The 19494-nt window shown below is 43.4% G+C and overlaps 2 protein-coding genes across 2 annotated transcripts in view; one reads left to right on the plus strand and one right to left on the minus strand.

The window, feature by feature from the left end:
* Window positions 1-19494, plus strand: part of LOC135215358 (protein D2-like) — a 340036-nt gene that overhangs the window by 152289 nt on the left and 168253 nt on the right. The window lies entirely within an intron of this gene.
* LOC135215359 (uncharacterized) overlaps window positions 4081-19494 on the minus strand; it is a 519194-nt gene continuing 503780 nt past the window's right edge. The window contains exon 4 of the mRNA XM_064249919.1: window positions 4081-4586. Coding sequence (XP_064105989.1) covers window positions 4533-4586 — 54 coding nt within the window. The 3' untranslated portion in view covers window positions 4081-4532. The remainder of the gene's footprint in view (window positions 4587-19494) is intronic.

The raw sequence follows: 19494 nt of genomic DNA on the forward strand, positions 1-19494 counted from the left end.
CTCTTGCTCTGACTGCCTTTCGACTATCGAAAGACTTGTCAGAGCGAGAGGCTTTTCAAGCAAAGCTTCAAAAGCAATTGCTAGGGCCCGGAGATCTTCAACTATTCGGGTCTACCAATCAAAATGGGATGTTTTTAGAAGATGGTGTAAGAAGAATAAACTGTCCTCCTCCGATACCTCTGTGACCAACATAGCTGATTTCTTGATTTTCCTTAGGGAAGAATCAAAATTATCAGTTTCTACCATTAAAGGTTATCGAAGGTTTGAAAATAGCAGAAGATAAAGATCTCCACGACCTTATTAGATCTTTTGTTTTGAAACCTCTAAAACCTTTTCTCCTCGCACTCCTAACTGGAACCTAGATGTAGTTTGAGTATTTTATCATCTAGTAGATTTGAACCTCCTCTCAACGCGTCGTTTAGAGATCTAACGAGAATGTATTTTCTTGTTGTCATTAGCGACTGCGAGAGAATTAGTGAAATACACGCTCTAGATTCTCGAGTAGGATTTAAGAGTGATGCAGCAATTTGTTCTTTCCAGACTCTGTTTCTGGCCAAGAACGAGAACCCTTCAAAACCCTGGCCAAAGAGTTTTGAAGTTAAAGGACTTTCAAATCTAGTAGGAGAGGAATTAGAAAGATCTTTATGTCCGGTTAGAGCTCTGAAGTTCTATTTAAAGAAGAAGAATGAACTCAACGGGTGTAAACAAAGCCTGTGGTGCGCGGTTCGGGATCCTAGTAGACCCATGTCAAAAAATGCATTAGCATTTTTTGTGAGGAGCATTATTACGGATGCTCATAATAACTGCACTGAAGACTCTTTCAGGACTCTCCGAGTGAAGGCTCATGAGGTTAGAGCGGTGGCCACTTCATTAGCTTTTCAGAAGAACATGTCTTTAAAAGACATTGTGGATGCGACTTACTGGAGGTATAATTCAGTGTTCGCATCGCACTACCTTAAGGACGTTAAAGTAACATATGAAAAGTGTTTCTCTCTGGGTCCTTTTGTATCAGCCGATACAGTGCTGGGGCTGGGAACACAACGATCCTTAGAAAAATTTGTATTTGTTCTAATTTTTTGATAGTACATAGAATCTACCTTGCTGAGACGAGTTGTTGGTTTTTCTGCTGATTAGTATGCTTTGGTGGCGCACGGCGTCCTAGCTTGGATCAGTGGGGAATCAAGAGACGTCTTACTGGCTAGATTGTACAAACATTTTTTTTTTTTTTTTTTTTTTTTTTTTTTTTTTTTTTTCATTTTTGTACTTTTGTGTACGAATGTTTGTGATTAGAGTTTGTGGTTGTTAGCAAGAAGTTAGGGGATAACTTCTTGCAATCTTAGAACTAACATGGATAGGTTGAGGTGATCGGGATCGATGTTGTGCTCCTTGTATAGGTCTTGTCAAGTAAGTGGATAAGCACCCATTGACATAGTCCTTCCAGGATCTGCCAAGTAAGCGGGTAAGACCCCTTTGGCAGAACCACAAGAACTCTTAGCCATAGATCAATATCTCGCTGAGGCTCTTGAGACTGACTAAACTCCTGGATTGTATTCATGAAGTCTTCAGTCTAAACAGGTAGGAACCAAGGTTTTATTTATTTATTACCTACAACGATAGTTGTGATTCCTGTTTGATTCTATATTTAGCTGTCTCTGTCCCACCTCCAATGGTGTGAATCAGCTAAGTACGTATATATCTGACAGGTAAGTTGAATGTATAAAAATGATATTGTTATGATACAATAAAGCTTTATACATACTTACCTGGCAGATATATTACATATTACCCAACCCTACCTCCCCTCAGGAGACAGGCGGTATAGAAAAAATATGATAGAAACATGGGAATGGTTCCTAGTCCTGCCACCCAGCGGCAGGTAAGTAGATCACCTGACCTACAGGTAGCGTGTGCGCGAAATTCGAATTTCTGTCGGACGACGGAGTCAAATAGCTAAGTATATATCTGCCAGGTAAGTATGTATAAAACTTTATTGTATCATAACAATATCATATTTACTTATATTTTTGTAGTAAATAAAATTTTTTTAATGGAAACAAGCCATAGCTAATGATCATACCTAAATTTTAAGAAATATCCTATGGAACTTGGTTTGTTCCTCATAACAATGCACTACATATAAATTCAGTTTCATCACCACCTCACATTCATACTGTGTATATGTACATATGCCTATTTTCATTTGAATGTTCCCAGAAATACTAGTTCTTTTGCCAGTCGTATATAGACGGTAATATCACTATGCAAACAACCTCTGCACCCTCAAGCATGTATTAACTTGCAATATCATTGTGATCCTTCAGTGTTCTTATTATCTCAATCTATTACTCACTTCTCTGCTCCATGGTATTGCCATTTGACCCAATGGCCAGCCAGGCATCCCCCCACCTGTGGCAACAGGTAGGGAGTGGCACTTCCTAGGACCCCTTCCTGGCTGAAGGAGCAAGGCCAAAAGGAACACTGCTGCTGCTTCAACTTTGAAGGAGCTATAGGCTGAGGAGTCCTACTGGTTGCCGACCTTTGGGAGACTTCCTTGGAGGAGACTGCCTACTCTGCCTTGGAGGAGGAGAAGGAGGGCAAGAACAAACCTGCAACTCCGTGGCTGCCAGCTGAACAAGCCTGTCTTTAGTATCAGCATGCCATAGGTCTATCACATTTTCTAGCTGCGTCCTAAGAAAGAGAGGCTGTGAGTTAGGAGAGGGTGGATAGCACGATGGAAGAGATAATATGAATACAAGCCCTAGGGCCCTAGGAGAAGAGTTAGGCAGTTGAACTGATTAGAACATAGGCAGAGGCCTATTAAAAAAAAACTGACAGAGCCAAAGGGGAAGGTAGTCATAGTGTACTGTATGAGAGCCCTAGATTTCATTGGAAGACTGAAATCAATAGGGAAGCTTTTCAATGGGAGTCAGACGACACAAGAAATTCAGTTAGGAGACAAATGAAAGACTAGCCACTGATGTGAAACACTGGCAAGGAGAGACTATCTCTCTTTGACTGATTGTGGGAAGTGGCTATATGGAAGGAGCTTGGATCAGAAACTATGATTGAAATTGTGGGTGTGCTGGATGTATTTTTCATGGCTATTGGTTCAATATTGAACACAGAACTTTGAAGATGAAATGTTGAACAATTTTTTAACACTGCTAATATACCAAGCGTGATTTGGAATCACTGAATGGTGCCACAAAACAATCAAGCCCACAGCCAAAATGGGCCATAACTTCCTAATAAGTAGCCATATTCTGGTATAACAGGAGTTCAGGGCACGATGAGGGAGATGTAGAATGGGGACTGAAGTCCTCTTCAAAAGATGTGAAATTAGCTGGAAGAGCCCACTTCAAAAGGTAGTAATGGAGATCCTCCAAGCATAAAAATAGAGACTAAGATTCTCATGGTATCATAGAAAGTAAGGCTGGAGCTTCTTTTGTTGCTGAGGGATTCTTGGAAGGTCCACCAGGAGTACTGGGAACAAAAACTAGGGCTAAAGTGGGGCTATGAAGGTTCTGTGGACATGCTGGACTGCAGCAGTTTCTCTAACACTGGCTTGGATTGAAATGTGTATATGTACCTCTAGATGGTCCCTAAGAAACATGGGTAACATATTAAGGACGATGATATGTATGATAAGGGCTAAATAAAAAGGATGCATGCATTCATACAAAGTGGAGGAAAGTGTGCCAAGATTATAACTAGGTAAATTTAAATTCAGTTAAATTTAGATGTGGTATTTTAGTACTCTGGATGATTAACTTAAATCAACTTCTACTTAAAAGCGGCTTGTATGGAATATAACCCTGTTGTTACACAAATACTGCTTCTAAATCCTAAATCTCCTCCTGATAACTCTTACGGCTTTTAGATTTTTCTAGGTCCAAAGTTTTAACTAAAGAAAACTGATGGACTTGTACCATAAAAATTACCTTACAATACCCTAGGGGTAACAGAATTATATTTTTCAACTTCAAAAAACTGGACAAACAATTCTCATGATACCAGAGTATCACTAAGTGAACTGTTTACACTTGTGAAAAACTAGAAACTAATAATAAAATGCTTAACAACAATTTGAAAACTATAATTTCACTACATTTCACATAAAAGTATTGTACAATACTAAAAATTTGTATTTATGTACTGCCATTAAATAGTAAATACTTCTGCTTTAAATAAATTTGAGCCCTTCTGCCAAGGCTAACTATCCTATACATTTGACCTTTTGAGAAAACACTTTTAAGTATCTATCTGAACTCAACATTTGCTTTCCTGTAATTCTCTATATAAGCTGTGAATCACTTTCATAAAAAGCTAAGTATTTACCAATAACTTACCTTTTGTCTACCTAATACATGAACAAATACTAAGGATTTTAAAATCAAACAAAAATACCTGTTCACTATACACAAGAGCAATAAAAATGGATTGATAGAACTTTAAAACCCAGGTAATTTTTTCATCCAGTTATTCTTACTGCTTGTCTTGTGTAAAACAAACTTATGGTTAATTCTTGAGGATTAACATCCATATTCTGATACTATAGCAGCAACTGAGTTGTGAAGATCATTCAACTGTAACAAAAACAGATAAAAAGAGAAGTTAAGAGGTATTCATTGATGTTCAGAGGTTAGCTCAATTTTATGGGTGGTATAACAATAACAGACACAAAAAAAATATCACAAGGAGTCAAGCAACAAAGCAACAGATACACCAATTGAGCCAAATTTAATCTAAAAGGCAAAAGCAAACATTTTCATATTTTCTATGAAAAATTGCAACAGCTCATCCTTAGAAGTCATTCTGGTAACCAATGCCCTCTTAATGTCATTTAAATTTTTTATAAGTACGTACAGTGGAACCTTGGTTTTCGTACGATTCAGTTTTCGTAGCCTTTTTCTGACAAAATTTTGTCTTGGGTTTCTTTCATATCCTTGGATTTTGTACACTCGGTAACGCTCCTTCCAGGACCAACCACATGACTAGGCCCCTTACCAAGCTCCCAAACAAAGCATCCTGTCTTCTCTTATGACCCATTCTGCTTTTGTGTTCATTATTTTTGTGCTTTTTTATTCGCGTGCAACTGCTAAATAAGCCATCATGGGACCAAAGAAAGTTCCAAGTGATATCCCTTCTGTAAAAAAAGGTGAGAAACACTAGAATTTTAGATAGAACTTGTAGCAAAGTGTTGGAGGATGTTGCATCCCGATCTCGGAGAGAAAATGCCTACAACAAGTACTGCTGTTAGTGGTTTCAAGACCAGCAGAAGCTGGTTTGAAAAATTCAGAAAGCTGATAGGCATACATAACATGCCTACTTCAGTGATCAAGGACATGTCTGTAATGTGGAGTAATGTGAAAAAATTTTGTGGAGAATTATCATCCCAACAAACATGCTGTAATCCGTGTCTCCAACATGTTTAATGACAATGCTGAGTTTAACTTTAGGCAAATTTTAAAGAAATGCCAGAAACAAATGTCTCAGGACAGTTTTTTTTTGTGACCAGGGTCCAGTGACTCTCAAGCTGGTCCTAGTGCCAGTAAAAGACAGGGGAAGTAACCTCAGACAGTGCCAGTAAGAAACGAAGATGACAAGAAACCACAGATGGGTCCTTTATACCAGAAGTCCTTCTGGAGGGAGATTCCCCTTCCAAACAAAAACCTCTTCTCTCTGTCTTCCATACGCTAACAAGTGTCTTCCATAAATGTAAGTGTGATGTTAAATGTTCATTTGTTCATTTCATTAAGTCATTTATATTTATTTCTCATTGTTTTTTTTAATATAAAACTGTGTTTGTTCCCTATAAATGTTATTTGTTAATATTTTTGGGTTTCTGGAACACATTACATAATTGTATTTACAGTAGAGCCCCGGGCCTCGATGTTAATTCATTCCACAAGAAGCGACGAGATGCGATTTTGTCGAGATCTGAATTAATTTTTCCCATAAGAAATAACTGAAAATGGATTAATTCGTTCTTGACCATAAGTTATTACCCTAACCTTGCCTTTTTATACAAAACATTACCCATAAATACACATAAATTACAATTAAATAAGTTCAGTGTTAAATAACATACCATTCAATGCACTTTTTTCATTTTTAAATATATACTGTAGTAAAATAACTGCCCTACGTACACCCAATTTGGCCATAATATAACAATTTGTCGAAAATTGTATTTTTCCTAACTATACAAACCTGAGGTCCTTTAACAATAGGAATGTAACTTGCGGCAGCTGGAATCGGTCGTAAACTTCAAACAAGGGAGTGCGGTAGTTAACTGCTTGTCCGACAGTCAGCGCACCGCGCAACTGGGAGGTGAAGATTCACTTTACTTTAGGCCCAGGAAAACACAGAGTGAGGGGTGGCATGAGGTAGGACTATGTGTAAAGGACCTCAGGTTTGTATAGTTAGAAAAAATAAAATTTTCGACAAATTGTTGTTTGTTCCGATACGTAATACAAACCATTCGTCCTTTAACAAAGGAAGACACTTCTTGGTGGGTGGAATCTGAATCAAAATGAAACAGAATGGTGTTCATCCAACCTTGTTCCTCCCTGGTCATAAGAAGCAGAGGAGGGATCCTAGCCTCTGCCCAATGATCGGGGGTATTGTAACCGCAGGATCAATGGTCAAACCTCTGGACCCAAGTAATAAGAGGGAGGCCAGCGTACCTCTTAAAACTAGCAAGCAAGAACTTGTTCCTATTGCAAGAGGCAATATGAAATCATGGGTTTGTCTCTTGTTGGCTTCCACTTCCCCCCCCCCCTTGTTGGAAGAAGTGGTGGATAATCGCTCCTATCCCTAATGAAAGGGATAGGATGGAGCTCGGTCGAGTAGCTTACCTGCATCGGTCTCCTGTTCCAGCGTAGTGACGACCGCGTCCCTATGCCTACAGGTAGAGGGGGAGAGAAAGATGGGGAAGAGAAGCCAGTCACACTCTCATTCACTCATCCATTCATGCAGTCACACAAGGATGCGATGCTGTTCTGTCCACTCGGGTGCTGGGTAAGCTACACAACCTGTTGAGCAGCCACCACGGGGACCAAGGAAAAGGTGTCTAAGGGCCTGTGGGCTATATCCTGAAGGTAGGAGGTGAAGGTGGTCTGGTTGGTCCAGCCCCCGCCTTCAAGACCTGCGCCACAGAGAAGTTCTTGCGGAACGCAAGGGGACCAATGCCTCTGATTTCGTGGGTTCTCGGACGAAGGGTACGGATGTCATCGCTACCATCAGCTTCGTATGCCCTCCTAATCACCTCACGCAGCCAGAAAGAAAGTGTCTTCTTGGATACTTCTTTCTTGGTCACCCCGGTGCTAACGAAGAAGCGTCGACACTCAGGCCTTAGGGGCCGATTTCTCTTCAGATACCGCCGTAGCGCCCTCACAGGACAAAGCAGCATCTAATCCGCATCGTTGTCGGTGAAGTCCAATAGGGAGGGGATCATGAATGACTCGAACAGATCATCAGGGACCGAAGGATTCTGAGTCTTTGCTACGAAGTTCGGGACGAAATCGAGCGTCACAGATCCCCATCCCCTGGTATGCTTGACGTCAAAGGACAGACCATAAGTTCCCCTACTCTCTTCACTGATGCCAGGGCCAGCAAGAAGAGGGTCTTGAGGGTCAGATCCCTGTCTGATGGGTCTCGGAGTGGCTTGAAGGGACTTCGAGTCAGACTCCTAAGGACGAGAGTCACATCCCACCCCGGGGGCATGAGTTCCCTAGGTGGGAAGACCTTTCGAAGCTCCTCATGAGAAGGGAGATCTCGAACGAGTTTGAGCTATCCACTCCCCTCAGTTTCAGGACTAGGGCCAAGGCGGCCCTGTATCCTTTGACTGTGGGGACGGAGAGGAGCTTCTCTCGGCGAAGAAAAACTAGGATATCCGCTACCTGCTGAAGAGTGGCTCTGAGAGGAGATAGCCCCCATCTACGACACCAACCACAGAAGACGGCCCACTTTCCCTGGTACACAGCTGCAGAGGACTGTCTGATATACCCAGCCATCTCTGTTGTTGCTCGGCGAGAAAAGCCTCTCGCTCGCAAGAGATGGTGGATAACAGCCAGCCGTGAAGACAAAGGGACTGGACTGACTGGTGGTACCGTTCCACTTGTGGCTGGCAGAGAAGGTTGTGCCAAGGGGGAATCTCTCTCGGTGCTTCCGCAAGTAGAGCCAGCAGGTCCGGATACCAAATGGTGGGAGCCACCAGGTTCATCCGGAGATTCGGGGTGCTGGCGAATCAGACAGAACGGGGGAAAGGCGTAGACAAAGAGGTTGTCCCACGGGTGTTGAAGAGCATCCTCTGCAGCTGCCCATGGGTCCGGCACAGCTGAGAAGAAAACCTGAAGTTTCCTGTTGTGCTGGGTGGCGAACAGATCTATGACTGTACATCCCCACAGGTTGAAGAGCCTTTCTGCCACATCTGGGTGTAGGGACCATTCGGTCTCTATCACCTGATCCTGACGGCTGAGCTTGTCTGCTACTACATTCCTCTTGCCTGGAATATAGCGAGCTGACAGCTCTACTGAGTGAGCCACGGCCCACTCATGCACCTGCAACATCAATTGGTGCAACGGGAGGGACACTAGGCCCCGTTTGTTGACGTATGCAACTACCATGGTGTTGTCGCACATCAACACCACAGAGTGTCCCATCAGACAGTCCTGGAACTCTTGGAGAGCGAGGAACACTGCCTTGAGCTCCAGTACGTTGATGTGAAGGTGCTGGTTGTGATGATCCCACACGCCTGCAGTCAGCAACTCCTCCAGGTGTGCGCCCCAATCCCTCGGTTGACGCGTCTGAAAACAGCAACATCTCCGGGGAGGGGGGGAGTGCGCAGAGGCACTCCTCTTATGAGGTTCCTGTCGTCCAGCCACCAAGCTAGGGCCTGCCTCACCTCCTCCGTGAGGGACACGGGGAAGTACGGCGGGTCTCTTGCCTGTGACCAACTCTCCTTTAGTCTCCACTGGAGAGACCGCAGGTGAAGACGCCCGTGAGGGACTAACTTCTCGAGTGACGACAGGTGGCTGATCACGACCTGCCACTGCTGAGCTGGCTGTTCCTGCCAAGACAGGAACTGGTTGGCTGCCTCCCTGAATCTGCTGGTCCATGAGTCTGCGGGGAAGACTCGCCCTGCTACCGTATTGATCAGCATACCCAGGTACTTCATCCTCTGTTTGGGTTCGAGATCTGACTTCTCGAAGTTTACCATGATCCCTAGATTACAACAGAACTCGAGGAGTTGATCCCTGTCCCATAGCAACTGCAAGCGGGAACTCGCCAAGACTAACCAGTCGTCGAGATACCTCAAAAGACGTATCCCTGACGAGTGGGCCCAGGCAGACACCAGAGTGAATACCTGTGGAGGGGCGGTTTGAGAGACCGAAGCAAAGAAATGCCCTGAATTGGTACTCCGTCCCGTCGAGGATGAAGCGGAGGTACTTCCTGGGAGGATTTGATGGACGGGTATCTGAGAAATACGCGTCCTCAAGTCCACCGAAAGCATGAAGTCGTTCTCCCTGATGGATTCGAGCACGGAACGTGCCGTCTCCATCGTGAACCGAGACTTGCAAATGAATCAGTTCAGGGGAGAGAGATCTATCACCGGGTGCCAGCCCCGTGAAGACTTCTCCACCAGGAAAAGACGGCTGTAGAAGCCCGGTGACCGATCCCTGACGATCTCCACAGCTCCTTTGCTCAGCATGGCTTGGACTTCCTGCTGAAGTGCTACGTCCTTGGATGATCCGGAAATGTAAGTCTGAAGGTGGACCTGGTTGGAGGTGAGGGGTGGCTGAGACTCGAAGGGTAGTAGATACCCCTCCTGAAGGACGTCTACTATCCAGGTCTCCGCTCCATAGCGCTGCCATGTTGGCCAATGGCTCGCCAGGCACCCCACCACTTCCAGCAGCAGGTGAGGGGTAATGCTGCCCCTAGCGTTTCCCACCTCTATTCGACGACTTCTTCCCAGCTCCCCCTCGTGAGAAGGAGGGCTGGGAGGAGGGCTGGTGACGGTCGCTCCTTGAAGAAGTTGAAGGCAGCGTCTTCCCTCTGGGCTTCGATGATGCGATCGTCTTGGCCGCAGAGGAAGCGCTAACCAAACTCTTGGGCTTGGCCGCAATAGCTCGAGGCTGCCCAGCCGCCTTCCAGACTGCCAGGTGTACTAAACGGTCACTGTCGTCAGTGTGCCGTTGTTCCACCGCAGCGTCCACCATCTCTCCTGGGAAGAGAGAGGAGGAACTCTGCACTGGTCCATTGCGAAGACCCAGAGCCGTTTCACGCCCAGGTCACTCGGGTGAGGACTGCGTCCCTACGCCGAAGAACCAGGTTGGCCCATAGGTTTGCTGTCTGGTGGGCTAGGTAGGAGATGGCAACACAGAGAAATTATTATCACAAAATGATGCATGAATTCGTAACGCGCGGACATAAAAAAAACAAGTTTTCAAAAATTCACCATAAATCGAAATATTTTGCTAGAGACTTCCCGTTTGTTGCCAAATGAAGGTAATTGATTACATATTACTAAACTGTAAGTGTTGTAGCTTACAATTGCAGTTTTCGACCATTTCGGTCAAGTTAAAGTTGACCGAAGGACGAATTTTTTCTATTTATCGTTATTTATATGAAAATATTTCAAAACTGTCAAAAGCTACAACCATAGGTTGTTTTTAGTTGCATTCTACATGAAATTGCGCACATTTTCATATATAAAACTTTATGTAACGGCTAATTTAAAATGGTGCAAACATTACGACAATCAGACGAAAAAATTTCTGATTTTTTCGGAAGAGTTACCGCGCGGACGTAAGGAAAAAGTTTATTTAATAAATTCACCACAAATCGAAATATTGTGCTAGAGACTTCCAATTTGTTGCAAAATAAAGGTAAATGATTGAATATTACTAGAATGTAATAGTTTTAGCTTACAATTGCGTTTTTTTACCATTTTGGTCGAGTCAAAGTTGACCGAAGGTTGAAATTTTGGCACTTATCGTTATTTATATGAAAATATTTCAAAACTGATAAAAGCTACAACTATGGGTTGTTTTTCGTTGTATTTTAAATGAAATTGCGCACATTTTCATATATAAAACTATGGAATGGCTAATTTAAAAGGGTGCCAACACTACGGCAATAGGACAAAAAAATTTGATTTTTTTTGGAAGAGTTACCGAGCGGACGTAAGGAAATTTTTTTTTTTTCATAAATTCACCATAAATCGAAATATTGTGCTAGAGACTTCAAATTTGTTGCAAAATAAAGTTAAATGAAATAAAGTTAAATGATTGATTATTACTAGAATGTAAGAGTTTTAGCTTACAATTGCGTTTTTTTACCATTTCGGTCGAGTCAAAGTTGACCGAAGGTTGATATTTTGGCACTTATCGTTATTTATATGAAAATATTTCAAAACTGATAAAAGCTACAACCATGGGTTGTTTTTGGTTGTATTCTACATGAAATTGCACACATTTTACATATATAAAACTTTATGTAACGGCTAATTTAAGATGCTGCAAACATTAAGACAATCGGACGAAAAAATTTATGATTTTTTCGGAAGAGTTACCGTCTGAACGTAAGGAAAAAGTTTATTTCATAAATTCACCATAAATCGAAATATTGTGCTAGAGACTTCCAATTTGTTGCAAAATGAAGGTAAATGATTGAATATTACTAGAATATAAGAGTTTTAGCTTACAAATGCCGTTTTTCTGGGCTCAGTTCGTGTCGCTGCGTGAAATAATCATTAACCCTTAAACGCCGAAGTGGTAAATAAAAAAATGACTCCCGTGTGCCGGAGGAAGTTTGAGAGTGAGCGCGTAAGCGGAAAAAATATTTTTTTCAAAAAATCACAGCGCGCTTAGTTTTCAAGATTAAGAGTTCATTTTTGGCTCCTTTTTTTGTTATTGCTTGAAGTTTAGTATGCAACCATCAGAATTGAAAAAAATTATCATTATCATATATAAATAATGCGATATATGATAGCGCAAAAACGAAATTTCATATATAATTGTATTCAAATCGCGCTGTGCGCCAAACGGTTAGAGTAACAAGTTAATTTTTTTTTCGTTGTAATGTGCACTAAATTGCGATCATTTTGATATATAACACATTGTAAAACGATAAAAGCAACACAGAGAAAATATTATCACAAAATGATGCATGAATTTGTAGCGCGCGGATGTAAAAAAATAATTTTTTTTTTAAATTCACCATAAATCGAAATATTGTTATAGAGACTTGCAATTTGTTTCAAAATGAAGGAAAATGATTGAATATTACGATACTGTAAGAGTTTTAGCTTACAAATGCAGTTTTCGACCATTTCAAACGATGTTAAAAGTTGACCGATGTCGAATTTTTGTTTTAAAAAATTTTTTATATGCAATATACATGAGAAATGCTACAACCTTCCAATAATTTTTTGTTATATTGTGCATGTTTTTGCGCACATTTTCATATATATAACTCTAAAACAAGCATAATATGATAAGGCTCAAATATTAGGAGAATGTGACCTAAGCGTTTCCGAGATTTTCAGCCGAGAATCGGCGCGCGGACGGAATAAAAATATGTTTTTCAAATATTCACCATAAATGGAGATATTGTTCTAGAGACTTGCAATATGTTTTAAATTGAAGATAAATGATTGAATATTACTAGACTGTAAGATTTTTATGTTACATATGCGTTTTTTACCATTTCGGTTGAGTCAAAGTTGACAGATCGTAGTTTTTTTCGTACTTATCGTAATATATGCAAATATTTCAAAAAATGATAAATGCTACAACCTTCCAATATTTTTTTGTTATATTGTGCACGTTTTTGTTTTTGCGCACATTTCCATATATAAACCTCTAAAAAAAGCGTAATATGAAAAGGCACAAATATTAGGAGAATGTGACCTACGCGTTTCAGAGATTTTTGGCCGAGAATCTGCGCGCGGACGGAATAAAAATATTTTTTCTAAATATTCACCATAAATCGAGATATTGTTCTAGAGACTTGCAATATGTTTTAAATTGAAGATAAATGATTGAATATTACTAGACTGTAAGATTTTTATGTTATAAATGCGTTTTTTGACCTTTTCGGTTGAGTCAAAGTTGACCGATCGTAGTTTTTTCGTACTTATCGTACTTTATATGCAAATATTTCAAAAATGAGAAATGCTACAACCTTCCAATATTTTTTGTTATATTGTGCATGTTTTTGCGCACATTTCCATATATAAAACTATAAAATAAGCGTAATATGAAAAGGCACAAATATTAGGAGAATGTGACCTGCGCGTTTCGGAGATTTCGGCCGAGAATCAGCGCGCGGAGGGAATAAAAATATTTTTTCAAATACTTCACCACAAATCGAGATATTGTTCTAGAGACTTGCAATTTGTTTTAAAGTGAAGGTAAATGATTAAATATTACTAGACTGTAAGTAATTTGCAATATATATATATATATATAATATATATATACCCCCTATATATATATTATATATATATATATATATATATATATATATATATATATATATATATATATATATATATATATATATATATATATATATATATATATATATATATATATATATATAAAAAATTTTATACGTAAAATATATATATTACATTCTTCGATTCTGGTACCCCAATACATAAATAAAAGGAATGCAGGTGACACTTCTCTTTTCGCATACAATGAAATGTCTTATTATTATTTTATCATGCACACATTCAGATATATAAAAAATTGTAATAAATATAAACTAAATATAAAATAAATGCAGAATACTCACTCGTAATCCTGACTCTTCGTTCTATTCTTGTTTTCTCCCTCCTCCATTGAAGAGTCTTGCATTTTTTTCCACTCGACATGACGAGGTACAGGTGGAGGAGGGAGACGCGCGCCCTACTGCTGATGGACCTGGCGGACCCGTGCGCCCTCCGCTGTCGGTTTAGGGCGCGCTCCAATACATGACCTTAGTGTGGTACTTTCGGTCACACTCCCCTATCCTGCAAAGAGCAACTTTGCAGCGACGACAGAAGAACCGGGTGTCTCTCCTTCTGCCATTCATATGGCACACCCGGCACCGTTTCTGCCTTCGCCCTTCTAAGGCCTCCAGTATGTGTTCCCCTGGCTGCAGCCGACACGCAGGGTCCACTGCCCGACGAGAAGCGGTGATGGCGGGGCCGGCAGCAAGAGGGGCGTCGTCAGCAGGGGCGGCGGCAGCAGGGGCGTCGTCAGCAGGGGCGGCGGCAGGTCGAGCAAAGTTGGCCCTCCTATCTGCCATTTCCTCTAGGGGCAGATCTGCAGCTCGGGGCAGGGGGTCAGTTATGGAAGGCCACTCATCGGGATCGAAGTTGATGAGGGCATTCCCGGCTACCTCTAGGAACTGTATGTGGGTCAACCTCGGAAGATTGTCACCGCGGTACCCACAGTACAGTATGTAGGCATTTTGGAGGGCCAACTGAAGGATGTATTTGAGGAGCTTCTGTGTCCACCTTCTGGTTCTTCTCCTGGCGAAGGATAGTACTGGATGAGCTGATCAAAGAGATCAACTCCTCCCATGTGCCTGTTGTAGTGCCCAATGACAGTAGGCCGCTCTGTACGAAACTCCTCAAACACAACTCGGCCCTGTCGACGTGTCTTCTTCCGCTGTACGATCTCTTCTTGGATGGGTTCATGACTCGTCGTAATCATGGGGACGAGTCGGACACCCTTCCAACAGATGACGAAGACAGCGCCCTTCCGCCGCCACTCTGTCTCTCCTCTTGCCAGGTGTTGCGGATGACTAGCGAACCTCTTAGGACATTCGGGGCCCCACGCACCAACCGAATGGGTACCACTGACGTGAACACCTGCTTCATACAGTTCCTGGGCCAGGGATACCGAGTTATAATAATTATCCATAAACAGGTGATATCCCTGGTTACGGAAACGTCCCACAAGGTTGAATACAGTGTCACGCAGCGTGGAGAAGACCCCGGTATACACTGAAAAGTCCACAACGTATCCAGTGTTGGCCTCGGTAATGAGAAAGAATTTCACACCATATTTCTTTGGCTTCTTGGGGTTATACACTTTTATACTAAGACGTCCTTTGTAAGGCATCATCCCCTCATCCAAAGACAGGTTCTTTCCAGGAATCACGAGATTACTACACCGCTCACGGATATAATCCAACACTGTAGCGCACTAAAATGAGGCGATCACTGTTTATTCCGGGGTATGGCCCCTTCGGTTGGAGGCGTTGAAGTACCTGTCCAACGCCAGGAAATTATCACGGGACATAACGCCAGGCACATTCGGCATACATAATAAATAATTTCTCCTCCAATATTGCCTGACGTCGACAGCAGGTGTCATACCAAAATAAATGTGGAGCCCAAAAAATGCGCCATGTCAATGAGGTTGCAACCCCGCCAGTAATACGACAAGGTCGTCCTCAGCTCCTACCGGCAGTACCGAGCGTAGTCCACCGTCTCGTGTACCAGGTATTCCAGCAATTCCCGCGTCAGGAAAAGCTGGTATGAACCCCAAAACAGTCAGGGGTACTGGTACAGTCATCCCAGGGGGTTTGCCGTGAAGGGGTGCATGTTAGGAGCCGGGGTGGGGTCCTCCGCCTCCACCCTCGTCACTCTCCGACGAACGACCTTCACCTTGGCTGGCGCGACGAGCCGACCTTCTATGTGCCCGTGCGCGCGCAGCGGGTTCGGGCACGATGCACACTACCCCCTACCCCCCCCCCCCCCCGTTGGCCCATCACCCTCACTTTAGGTGGCCCTCACTTTCTGTATCGTCCTCTGCGATAAAACTTGAGCCCGTATCCCCACCCTCCCCCTCCTCCTCAGATTCCCCCTCGTATGCACTGAACCCACTTGAATTCGAGCTCACTTTCGGGATGTGAGCCTCGAACGGGGACATTTGGGGGCAAATATTCATCCTCACTTTCATCGGGACATGAATGTCCTCATCACTCGATGACCATCCCCGCCATCAAATGAGGACTTTGTGACATGTTTCCCGATCAAGCTCCGAAAGATATTGTTCGTCTATGTCCCTTGGTTTGGATGCCTCCCAAATGCCTACGAATGCCCCTAAGGACGCCCACATTGCTTCCTAGGGGTAACCCAAAGGCATACGATGTGTTCCTGAAAACACTTTCAGCCACACGTGGCCGCACAGAACGGCCTTGAAGGCGCGGGGTCATGCTGGGTGCTTGGCCCCTCGCCAGCAATCCAGGTCCAAAACTCGCCTTACACGATCCCTTCCGACGGGTAAAAAAAACGCGCCTTTTCACGGTTCACACGTCGTTGAGACATATCTACGAATGTCCTGTAGCAATACAAATGCTCAAAGTCTCGCACAAGTCCAGAAAAACACGCTTTTCATGAAAGATCGCTCTTGGATGGTGCGCTCTTGATGCTGGCTGGAGCGAGAAGGGATATCGCGCATGCGCACCTGGGTCACGCTTCAAAACAAAACAAGGCCTTGATCCGTGAACTCCCAGCATTCCCCAAGGCACGTGATTCAAAAGTTTTAGGCTGGTAGGCCTATAAGTATTTTTCCGCGAATTTTAAAAAAAACTTTCGTATGTCGACGTAAAATACGTCCAGTCGGCACCCGACAGACAATTTATCTCGACGTAAAATACGTCCAGTCGGCGTTTAAGGGTTATGTTCATTATTTCTAAGGTAAATAAATGAGCTAACAACATACCACAGAAAAAATAAATTCAAGATGTCAGTATACTGACTCGCTCACCCTAAATAAAAAAGAGGGTGTCAGTTATGGTATCTGGGGCAAGTGAGACCACATACCACGAACCTCTTGCCATTTAGAACACTCCTTACACCAAAATTCCCCCACCTGAGAGAGCCGACCCACAGGTTCGAGGCGGCAACTACTACTACTACGCCCCACGCCACGCCGACTGCCTCGCCTTCTGGCTGTCCATCCTTTCAGTTAGCAGACTAAGAGTAACACGTGATTTTCTTTGCTCTGTGTTTTTTGTGCTTTTCTAAGGATTACCATCATTATGGAACGTGCAGCTATCGCAGCAGCTAAGTTAAGTACCCTGAAAAGGTTTGGATTTAGTCTTGTCAGTCAGGGGCCTATATTTACCGTTTTTTAGGTACGAAATAAGGCCACCTGGTCTGGCGCATGGCGGCCACGGCTCGCCTTGTGTTCGTTAGGTTTCTTCGGTCTTCCATACCGTGGAATCTTTCACTGTTTGACCTTTTAGGGTGTGTTTTTATCATGCGCTTCTCTAGTCTTTTTTATTATGCGTATTTTATTTTTATTACAATTATTTACATCGTATAGTGGGGAATTTCCTTGCCTCCCTAGATCTCGTTCATGCATGCATGTATCTTTATCTAGAATCGTAGGCATCTGAGTGATTATTTCTATCCTAGTCCTGATCCTAGCTATTGCTCTTCTTATCGACTAAGGCTAGCTCTGAGTAGTAGGCTGTCTTCTTCGGAACCAGCCTACCCCTCCTGGACTTTCTTTTTCTTTCACTAGTTTTTTTCCCCCCTTTTTCATGTTTTTTCGATTAAGTTTTATGATTAGGGTTAGCTTGTAGGGCGACCAGTTTAGCCAGTTTTGTTGCATTACATTTGTGCTTTATCAGGGCCCGTTAGGTTCATGTGGTCTTGTTCCAGTTGGTTGTGTTGCTTTTCCACCTCCTGTTCCACCAATGGTCACGTGTACCGCTCTTTAGGCAGTTTTGTTGCATCATATTCATATACAGTTTTATTGCCTTTAGTTTTATGGCCCTTTATGTGCACGTGGTACCAACCCAGTCGGTTGTGTTCCCTAACCATGTTCTGGTCCACTGTAGATCATGTGTACCTCTGGTTGCCCTTCCCCAGTCTCCCCCCCTTCTTCTCTCGCCTATAGAGTAGAAGGGAGGGATCTGTCCTTGCTCGCTCTCAGTCACTTTGGCATCACCCGAGCACCGCTCCCCCCCGTTCCCCTCTCCTAAGGGGGTAGGGGAGTCTGGACAGCCTGTACTACTGGGGGACCACTTCTTCTCCCTCGGCTCTGGCGAGAACTCCGGCGTGGTCGGGGGCGAGGGTTGGCCAACCCCCCCCCCCCTCCGCTCGCTCCGGTCTTCCCGGCGTACCTTGGGTCTGATTTCTCTTCCCTCCTCATTATCTTACCTCCTGCTAACGGACAGGAACGGACCTACCTGCTCCCTTACCCCGGTGTACCTTCGGTTGTTGGAGAGGGTGGCTGGCTCCGCCAGCCACCGGAGTGGAGGCGATTTCAGTCGGTCATAGCAGCTTTCCCTATCTTATGTACCTCTCTTCGTTTTCCGGCGGATTGCTCTTGCTATCTGAGCACTTCTCTAGTTGACGGAGGGAGTGTTGTTTATACGCCAGAGCTACATGCTTCATTCTTTTAATAAAAAAAATTTTTTTTCTTTTTTTTCTCTCTCTTTTTTCTCTAGTTTAAGTTGTTTAGCTTAAGCATAGGGCATCCTCTCCTGTTCTCCGGTGTGATATACCCTCCGTGAAACTCTATGGGTTATATAATACCTTATGGTGGGAAAAATTTTCTCTCCTCCGGTGTACACCGGAGTTTCCCAACCAAACAAGGTCATAGACCTTAACCCACAGGGAGTTCAGGGGTGGATTATACCCAATAATTTTAGTCTACTCCGGCATGCAATGGAGTATTATAAAAGAGAAGCCCTGTGAGTGTATTTATTCGATACTCATGTATCTTTCCACTTACAGGCTACCAACTGTCAAGAACCCGGCTGTAATGCCGTCTTACAGATCCCTCCCGCGGGCATGAGGTCTGCAGGACTCATTGCCCCCTGTGCTACCCGCCATGAGGACTACCTTGTATGGTATCACGAGGCTTGTACCATTTGTTACGAGCTAGTGACACAGTTTTTGGACGGAGTAAGTACATAAAGGTATCAAGTTTGTTACATGACACATGAACTCTCATAGAATTTAGTCTTAAATTTGCTGTCATATTCATATTGGTAATTATACGTCCTAGGGGCTTCGTTGTAAGGATTACAATGACCCTCTCTTTCAGGCTGCCGCCGTGAAAGAAGTGGCATTGGCGACCCTGAAGGCCTGGGTTGACGGCTTTGGAAAGAACGCCGCCAAAAAGGAACAAGCCCTATATCCTAGGAGAAGAAAGTTGGCTGTTCTGATCTTTCCAGGAGGGAAGTCGACGGGGTACGTTGACCCCGCCGCGGCAGCTCCGACAATAGCTTCGATCCAGGAACAAGTGGAACAAGCCCTTACGGAAGGAACGGGACAAGACATCGTGGCGGAAGTAGCAACTTTGGATATAAATGTAAAGCCAATGACGGTAGGTGCGGAAGATTTGCTAGTTGAGGTAGGTTTGTTGGGCACCCAAGGGCTTCCCTTGGGTGCTTCTGGATCTTCGTCACCTGTCCCTTCTTCTTCTTCCTTTCAGGGCTTTACGGGATCTGAGATCCCTTACAGTG

This window comes from Macrobrachium nipponense, chromosome 5 (genome assembly GCF_015104395.2).
Source record: "Macrobrachium nipponense isolate FS-2020 chromosome 5, ASM1510439v2, whole genome shotgun sequence".
NCBI classification, from domain to species: domain Eukaryota; kingdom Metazoa; phylum Arthropoda; class Malacostraca; order Decapoda; family Palaemonidae; genus Macrobrachium; species Macrobrachium nipponense.